Source organism: Pecten maximus, chromosome 2 (genome assembly GCF_902652985.1).
Source record: "Pecten maximus chromosome 2, xPecMax1.1, whole genome shotgun sequence".
Classification (NCBI taxonomy): Eukaryota; Metazoa; Mollusca; class Bivalvia; order Pectinida; family Pectinidae; genus Pecten; species Pecten maximus.
Window position 1 is genome coordinate 37,141,531 of NC_047016.1, and position 9,885 is coordinate 37,151,415.

The 9,885-nt window shown below is 36.8% G+C and overlaps 1 protein-coding gene across 2 annotated transcripts in view; it reads left to right on the top strand.

Annotated features, from left to right (window-relative positions):
- The window catches only part of LOC117321968 (protein timeless homolog), a 34,333-nt gene extending 24,448 nt beyond the window's left edge, over nucleotides 1-9,885 (top strand). The window contains exons 25-32 of one of the 2 annotated variants that reach the window (XM_033876609.1): nucleotides 50-217; nucleotides 2,337-2,405; nucleotides 3,599-3,717; nucleotides 4,088-4,356; nucleotides 6,422-6,610; nucleotides 8,713-8,944; nucleotides 9,005-9,062; nucleotides 9,433-9,885. In XM_033876609.1, the coding sequence (XP_033732500.1) occupies nucleotides 50-217; nucleotides 2,337-2,405; nucleotides 3,599-3,717; nucleotides 4,088-4,356; nucleotides 6,422-6,610; nucleotides 8,713-8,944; nucleotides 9,005-9,062; nucleotides 9,433-9,560 (1,232 nt within the window). In that variant the 3' untranslated portion in view covers nucleotides 9,561-9,885. Of the gene's footprint in view, nucleotides 1-49; nucleotides 218-2,336; nucleotides 2,406-3,598; nucleotides 3,718-4,087; nucleotides 4,357-6,421; nucleotides 6,611-8,712; nucleotides 9,063-9,432 lie in introns of both variants that reach the window. The other variant, XM_033876608.1, reaches the window with a different exon arrangement.

Consider the following 9,885-nt stretch of genomic DNA (forward strand, 5'->3'; position numbering starts at 1 on the left):
TAAACAAAATAAACCAATCCTATACCTTATGTTTGATTCCTCTATGCAGATTTTCAGGAGCTTCCTTCAGACTTTGAAGAAGAAGTGCTGTCCTCTGGAGATGAGGGTGATGTGTCTGGTGATGATGATAAGAAGGAAGATGAAGCTCGGGGTCGTACATCGAATGATGGAGGACAGGATGATATGGCAGCCATCATTACTGATCTGGTGGCAAAAGGTAGATTCAGAACTTATGATCCTGTTCATTTCTTACTCTGCAGCCATCTTTTTCTTATCCTCATGGACTATTCCAGAATAGATATGAAATTAGCAGAATGATACAGTAAAAGCCTTGTTAGATGAAAAAATAGCATTTAGTGCTGAATTGTGATAGAGTTTGTGTGAGTTATCTCCCTTGGTCAAATCATTCTAGACAGCTGTTCTTGTTGCATTACATTTTAAGTTCAATATGTTTCTGAAATTTAATCGGTTTTTAACACATGACCGACTTTGATATAAGATACAGCCATACCATTAAATAGTGTATGATTTTTGTAACAACACTTATACGACATTATATGATTGTCTCTTTTCAGAATAATGTACTGTCTGATCATAGACAGGATTATTTTTAAACATTTGCTTAGATTGCAGAAATATGAAAATCTGATAAATTTAGCCTTAATAAATAATTAAAAAGACTTTTCCATTAAAAATCCATAAATAAAACATAATTTTGTGAAGTCCCAAGACAAAACATAACGCAAAATGGTCTAATGTATACAAACGTTTTTATTTTATTTTGTTCTGAAATATTTCTTTATGTAAATACATTAATTACCGATACTTAGTAATTAATTATATTTGCTTTACTGCTAGTTCTGTTTTGACATAAACATTTTCTTTAAACTAAAAGGTTTTTTTTTCTGACCTATATTTAGATCCAGATTTTTGTGTCAGTTTATGACTTTTTATTGGTATTGTCCAATTAAGAGATGGTGGCAGTACAAACGCCAGTATCTTGTTGACAGATGTGAGCAGTGTTTGTGATGTATCCTAGTTTTAATCACAAATTATCTGACCGTGTCATATGAAGCCACCAAGGCACAGTTGTAATGAAATACACCAATACACATGGTGACTGGCTCCTCTGTCACAAATCCCAATCCAGGGCAGCTACATTAATTTCAACAGGTGATGGGGGTCTTTTGTTTATATAAGCAGGACAGGGTCAAAGTGTCTGAATTTTCTGGGGATTTTATGAGGGATGACTACTGAGAGCAGAAGATGGCTTGCTGACAGTAATCTGTTGTTATAGAAAACAAACGAGTCGCCACATTTCAAAATCACCGGTCCTCTGTCTCATTAGACAGGTGGTTGCTGTACAGAGGGTCATTATACAATAAAATATCACAGGGAATCTGAAAATCGGCCATAAAGGACAGGTTTGAGACATGTAATTTCACAGGCAGACTTGTAAAGTCGTTAGGCTTGATTAAACATATATATATATACCGTATTTGACCTAATCAGGGCGCAGGTAATTGACAGTCAGGGCGCCCTTATTAAGATTAGTTATTCTGAAGTTTTATGAAACAGACTATACCTTATAGCAGAATACCCAAGGCTGTGGAAACGGTAAAATATTCAGTCATAAAAATGTCTTTTACTAGCTTTCTGTTCTGAACAAAAGCTATTTATCAACAAGAATGAAGTCTTTTACTTTATCTTCAAATAAAGATGGTAAGTTATTATTTGTATGTGTGTTTAGTTTCAGGTGCTCTTTGCACTGACATGTCATCTGTAGGAATAGACAAAATGTGGCAAAAAGTTGTGTTCCAGTTACTTATTTTGCTGAAGAAAATTGAACACATAAAGTAGCAAACATTTAACATGAATTATTACTTTTGAATGATTTATTTCCTTGAAAAAAGGTAGGGGCGCCCTTATTAGGTCAAATACGGTAGGTAATCTATAAGAATATAACCAGACTTTGTGCCACATGAAAGCCATACGGGGGGGGGGGGGGTAGTTATTGCCCCACGGTATAGGAGTTTGTATCACTACTGCTGGCCTCTTTGTCCTCTTTGTCACCAGTATTTCCTAGTGTGTATTACTGGTGTCTTGATTAGGTAAGCTGAACATAACAGACACTAAATTATAATTTCATTTCTTAATTTGCTTTTATATTATTACTAAAAAAAATACGAGATGCCAGTGTTGGGACCCTAGGTTCACCTCACTTTCATCATCTCTTGCAAACAGGGGGTCTCATATTTCTTTCACTCATTTATTTTTGTGTCATCTGGTATTCTCTTCCATGTCTGATTTGGTAATTACTGTTGATAATCCTACAGGTTACAATGACCAGATCAAGTGGATACAGCGTGGTTTGAGTCGGACCGCTGGGGATAAGGAGGAATCAGGTAAGGGCCGACTGTTGACACAGTGAAGTGTAACATAAAGAATTCTTGAAGATTTATCCAATAATTAAAGAAGCAGATATTTTAATGCCATAATATTATATTATACTGAACTTCAGAGGTACTTACAATAAACAAATAACGAGCCAGTGTTCTCTTCTATTGATTTTAACATAATTTTTTTTTTTTAGGAAAAAAATGCTTTAAAATTTAAAATTTTGCTTTCTTTCCTATTGTGAATATATATGACGAGCTGACAGGACATAGTTAACTGGCTCATGTCAACAAGCCTTGAATGTGATGTGTAGCGATGTTTCACAGCACTTGCCAGTCTACACTGCCAAGCTGCTTCCATAGGGAAGTGTTTCAGGCTGTGTTAGTTTGACAGTAGACTACCTTATTAGGGGCTTTGCCATTCGCAATCCATATATTTCCATTTTATCCTGCAACTGCCACCGCATTGTCGGAATACACCCACCGTATATATTTTTGCTGTATACGGCAGTGACGGAAAACAGCTGTATTTTGGAATCTTAGCACGTACGTCTGTTCGACTGACCTAATTCAAAGTGAAACTACGTTTGAAAGGCGAACATATTTCTGTCATTTTTGACACCGTTTCACTTCAAAATGATTATTTTTGATGATTATTTTTATGACTGTTGCAGGATAAATAGAATACATGGTCAGTGTCTTAAAATATAAGCTGTATTTTTGGCTCGGGACAGAAAGACAAGTGGCTCGCCAAGGCTCGCCACTTTTGTCTTTCTTTACCCTCGCCAAAATACAGCTTATATTTTAAGACACTGACCATGTATTCTCTATGTACATAGGGTAATTATTTATATACTGTACATGTACCTCCATAGTAAAAAAAGTTATTTTGATTTGGAAGCTGTTTAAGCTTGATTATTTATATACGGTACATGTACCACCATAGTAAAAGTTATTTTGATTTGGAAGCTGTTTAAGCTTGATTATTTATATACGGTACATGTACCACCATAGTAAAAGTTATTTTGATTTGGAAGCTGTTTAAGCTTAATTATTTATATACGGTACATGTACCACCATAGTAAAAGTTATTTTGATCTGGATGCTGTTTAAGATTAATTATTTATATACGGTACATGTACCACCATAGTAAAAGTTATTTTGATCTGGATGCTATTTAAGCTTTATTTCCTTTATTACAGCCAGTAGTATGCCAGTTCCCATTGTTCCACTGACAGAGGAGAATGAAACAGCCATGGAAGATGAATGCTTTCTGTCTTTCCTGAAGAAAATTGGCATCTGTCCTCCTTCCAGTGAGCAGGTAAAACATCTCCAGTTCACGGGATCACTTCAGACGGCTTCTTGTTTCATTGTTAAAATGGATTCTTGTATTGTATTTTGATAATTTTTAGTTCATATATGTCCCTGCCATGAAGTCCTAACCTTCGTTTGTCTCAATTTAAGTAAGAACTTCCATGGAATTCGTCAATTTACCAAAAATAGAGATAGAGATGTTCAAGTGTTTAGCTCCATTTTCGTCAAAGTGGGACATGGGTCATTTATATTTCACACATGCTATAGTTTATTATTTGACATGTTTAAGACAACATGTAAGAATTGAACATAACACTATTTAAATAAATATTACCATTGATATGATATGATTACTCTCCCAATTTTTTGCTCTCCAGGAGATGTTTTGGCGTATCCCTGGCGATTGGAGCCCCGCCCAACTGAGGCAGCTTGTGGAGGGGCTGACACTTGATGAACAAGGGGTTCCAAGTCAGGCACATACAATCAAGGTCCACCGACCACCCGCTCCCAAACCCAGCAAGAAAAAAGTCAAGGAGGCGAAGAAGAAGGATAATCAGAAAACATCCGAAAGGATGGAGAGATTGAAAGCCATAGCAAAACAACGACAGCAGGATAAGGGCAAGAAGCCCAAGAGAGATAGAACAAGGTATTTAATGGTCCTCTGCATCAGTTAAGTTCAGAATATTCAGTATTCATGATACAAAGCCTAAATAATTAGGTGATCATGAATATTTTAACCTCTGTATTCACGTGAATCTCTGGCCTTTATCAGGGCAACTCTAGCTACATGTTACAACCACATTTTATCTAGATGAACAGGTAGAATAAACTATTCTGGAGACACAATTGATATCTTTCTGGGGAAAAGTCTTATTTTTTTTAATTTTTTTTTTAACAGTTCAGACTTTTTATAATGCCAATTCTGATGTTAAGTTCAGACTTTTTATAATGCCAATTCTGATGTTAAGCTTTTGGTGCATGTATTGAAAGGCATCTGTTAACCCCTATATAATTGTATTAAGGTTTGATATTATTTAACTATCATTACCAAAATTGAACATGTTTCATGGTAATGATAATTTCATTGTTTACTATAATGCAAAGCCTGATTAAAACTATGTCAATTTTGCCTTTAAATATTGCAATATTTTTTTTGTTGAAATATCATTACAGTGCATTCCGCTTAATCGGGTTGCCTATTTGCGGGAACTTTTTACCCGATTAACCGACTTATGCAATAAGTCGAAATGCACGTCGCCATCTTGGATTTGGTCCGTAATGGTTGTCAGACTTGGGTCGATTTTGGATGAAAATATTTGCGTTATTATTGTTAATAAACGGTGTTTTTGTTTGTGCTTTTACTGATGTCAAATTGTCAGATCACTATTACTAATTGTATAAAAATACACGTATTAAAATAATTAAACCTTAAAGATTGTTTCTTATTCGCGACACAGTACAATCGTAGCACCTCAAATCGGGAGTCATACATCCCTGTTTCATCCACGTGTTCCTAATTTGACATACAATCTGAGGACTCGCCGACAATTACAGCTAAAATCATTTATGTTTATCATAGAGACATTCTTATGTTTGCTATGAAGTTTAAAATATTCTATATTATTTTCAATTGCCAAAGCACAGAGATCGGAGAAACCGAGTTTATTTAGGTCGTTTCCTGTGGTATAAATTTATACGAACTTGACACTGGCAGTCACTGATAAAACAACACGAAATCCAATGTAATGTTTTTAATTAACCAGTTCTAATCCTTACCTGAATAGGAATTATAAGCTTACGTCGGGCGTCTGTCCTTTTACTGCTCACTACTGTTTTTTTAATAAATCACCTGTGTACCGGTGTCGTCACATTTCCCCATGGCGAACCCCTAACTTTGGATTTGCCACATACAGTAAGCGGTGATATCAATCCATCTGTAGCAGTGTCACACCCAGGTCAAACCCTATTTATTTGGTTTCTGCTTCGAAGATTTTACATCCCAGAAGTAAATGTTTAATTGTCTAGTAGCTAATTATGCTTTTAAACCCCCATTATGTTTGGCCTGCTGCTGACTCTAAAAATAACATTTAATTTTACCCACAATTCTTAATCGACTTCCTGTTGGGGGGGAAAACCCCACGAGGCAGAATTAACAACAACACAGTTCTGAACATGACAAAACCCCGACATAACATTATCGTTTAAGGTAATATTTTACCGTTTTTTGACATTTTAACCATCTAAATTACCCTATTTGTTGATAAATGTCCAAAACTTAAAGAAATACGTGATGACATTCGTGAAAATCGGAGCATTTCTATTTTTTTTTGTCCCGATTGTTCTATTCGAATAACCGAAAAATATGACTTTTCCAACCCAATTAAACAAATTTTTTTAACATGATTTAAGAGAAAATGGTTTTGGTTTTTGAAATTTTACCCAATAAAACGTAATACCCGATTAAGCGTTACCCGATTAACTGGAATGTACTGTATATAATATATGTAATTCCTGTTTGTTAACTTGCCCCCTAATGCTAGTTTGAAGTATAGTGATACACAGTCTGAGTGAAGCTTTATACTGTCGGATGATGGTACTCTTGATTTCAGAGCAAATAAAATGTTTCAAGGAATACTATATTGCTGTTAATTTTTGGGTTTAGCAGTACTTCCAGAATTCTTGATAAACTCCTGGCTTTTTGCTTTCAACAGAAAGAGAAGATCTGCTTCTCCACCTGTAGCAAGGAATGACAGTGATGATGATGTGGAATTTGAAGGTCAAGGTCATCAAGTTTCCGAGGTGACAGACACTCCAGCTAACAAAACCACAACAAAGGTTACTCCACCCTCCAAGAAAAAGTCCCGCATCAGACGTATACAGGACTCCGACAGTGAAGATAGGTAAAACTAATAGCACTTGTAATTATTGAACAATTTTCAGTTTAACAAATTTCTCAGTCAATGGTTTTGGATAAGAAGTTTCGGAGGGTATATACACTCATCGAGGATAGTTACAATTTGCATGGCAATACATATTGAAGCTTTGCAGTTACATTTTTAGCCCACCATCATCAGATGGTGGGCTATTCAAATCGCCCTGCGTCCGTGGTCCGTCGTCCGTCCGTCCGTCCGTCCCTCCGTCCGTCCGTAAACAATTCTTGTTATCGCTAATCCTCCGAAAGTACTGAAGGGATCTTTCTCAAATTTCATATGTGGGTTCCCCTTGGTGCCTAGTTATGCATATTGCATTTTGAGACCAATCGGAAAACAACATGGCCGACAGGCAGCCATCTTGGATTTTGACAATTGAAGTTTGTTATCGCTATTTCTGAGAAAGTACGGAAGGGATCTTTCTCAAATTTCATATGTAGGCTCCCCTTGGTGCCTAGTTATGCATATTGCATTTTGAGACCAATCGGAAAACAACATGGCCGACAGGCAGCCATCTTGGATTTTGATAATTGAAGTTTGTTATCGCTATTTTTCAGAAAGTACTGAAGGGATCTTTCTCAAATTTCATATGTAGGTTCCACTTGGTGCCTAGTTATGCATATTGCATTTTGAGACCAATCGGAAAACAACATGGCCGACAGGCAACCATCTTGGATTTTGACAATTTAAGATTGTTATCGCTATTTCTGAGAAAGTACTAAAGGGATCTTTCTCAAATTTCATATGTAGGTTCCACTTGGTGCCTAGTTATGCATATTGCATTCTGAGACCTATCGGAAAACAACATGGCCGACAGGCAGCCATATTGGATTTTGATAATTGAAGTTTGTTATCGCTATTTCTGAGAAAGTACTGAAGGGATCTTTCTCAGATTTCATATGTAGGCTCCCCTTGGTACTTAGTTATGCATATTGCATTTTGAGACCAATCGGAAGACAACATGGCCGACAGGCAGCCATCTTGGATTTTGATAATTGAAGTTTGTTATCGCTATTTCTGAGAAAGTACTGAACGGATCTTTCTCAAATTTCATATGTAGATTCCCCTTGGTGCCTAGTTATGCATATTGCATTTTGAGACCAATCGGAAGACAACATGGCCGACAGGTAGCCATCTTGGATTTTGACAATTTAAGATTGTTATCGCTATTTCTGAGAAAGTACTGAAGGGATCTTTCTCAAATTTCATATGTAGGTTCCCCTTGGTGCCTAGTTATGCATATTGCATTCTGAGACCTATCGGCGGAAAACAACATGGCCGCCAGGCAGCCATCTTGGATTTTGACAATTGAAGTTTGTTATCGCTATTTCTCAGAAATTGCTGAAGGGATCTTTCTGAAATTTCATTTGTAGGTTGCCCTCAGTGCCTAGTTATGCATATTGCATTTTGAGACCAGTCAGAAAACAACCTGCCCGACAGGCAGCCATCTTGTATTTTGACAATTGAAGTTTGTTATCGCTATTTTACAGAAGGTACTGAAGGGATCTTTCTGAAATTTCATATGTAGGTTCCCCTTGGTCCCTGGTGTTGCATTTTGGGACCAATCCGAAAACAACAGACAGCCATTATCGCCAAATCTTAAATTTTATATATAGGTTACCCTTGTTTGAAAAGTACTAGAGGGCTGTATCTGAATTTACACAGATTAGTAAGACTTAGAGGAAGGGAAAAGTAGAGAAAAGATCAATCTGACATGGAACCTATAAAGATCATTCAATGGTGGGCGCCAAGATCCCTCTGGGATCTCTTGTTTAGGTAAATTTTGCAATCCATATACCTGTATATCCAAGAGCAGAAGAGGGAATGTACATGTTTATAATTATTTCTTGAACACCATTATTTGTATACTTCAATGTAAATGATGTCATTGTTTCAAAATCAGAAAAAATATACATCTGTCCTCTTGTCTCAAACCTCTATCTAGCTAAGACATGACAAAGGTAGTGAACTTTTTTGGGACAGAATCTACTAATTATTTATTTATCTATGTATCACTTCAACATAATGATCAAACAAGAATTACATCTAATACTGGTATTGTTGTTTAACAGTGATGCTGGACCAGCTATGCCTGCTGATGATGAGACAGCCGTTACCAGTGACACCGAGGCAAGCCAGTCACAGAAGCGCCCTCTAGATTTAGGTGACAGTAGCGATGATGATGAACCATTACAGCCAGCCAAGCGTGCCCGTATCCCATCAAATGCATCGGAAAATAACACTTCACCATCAGACTCGGACAGTGATGTAGAAACTCCTGCACAACCAACTAAGAGTGTCCAAATGCAGTCCGACTCGGACAGTGATGTAGAAACTCCTGCACAACCAACCAAGAGTGTCCAAATGCAGTCCGACTCGGACAGTGATGATGATGTCCCTCTAGCTTCTAAGCTTAAGCAAGGTGAGTAAAACTATTGTTTCTTTCTACTTCATCCACAAAAATAGTAATAAGTAACTTTTAGTCCAACTACTCTGCTAGAATGGATGGATACAACATGGGTTTTAATCTGTCGGTAGTCAACATTGAAGTACTCCCTTCCATGTCCCTCTTAACAATTTGATTGTATTTTGATAAATGTACACTCCCTTCCAGTTCAGAACTCGGAATTTGTTTTATATACAAGTTTGATGTATGAATTATATTTATTTTCATTAATATGAAATATCTATATACAATTCAATGAAAAGTGCCATTATCAGAAATTACATCACTAATTATGAAAATTGAAAATGTACAAATTCTATTGACATTTATCTGTTTTCTATTTCAGGCTCTTTTCCAGCAACTCAGTTCAGTTTGGAGATGGGAGATAACTCTGACTCAGAACTTGATGACCACATACCACTCCGACAGGTGCTCAATAAGAAAAACAGGATAGAAAGTGATGAGGAGGATTGAACATTTTAAAAATTAAATGAGACTGGTTGTAGTAATTGCTAGGACACAGTTGTGGCCTTAGCCCTGGGAAGAGTTGCAATGGATAGTTATAAGTGATGATCTTCACCAAGGAAACAGTTCATAAGCAATGGTTGGTGACCTTGACCCTGGAAACCCTGGAAACAGGTGTTGAGGAAAACTAGTGATGTTCACCATATGAACAGGGTGACCCATCTTCGCTAGCCAAGGCTTCTGATTACGTTACACTCCACGAACCCTTGGCAGATATAGGCGTCAGTTCTGGCCCTCTAGCGGTGATTCGAAATTGCCACCCTTCACGCATGAA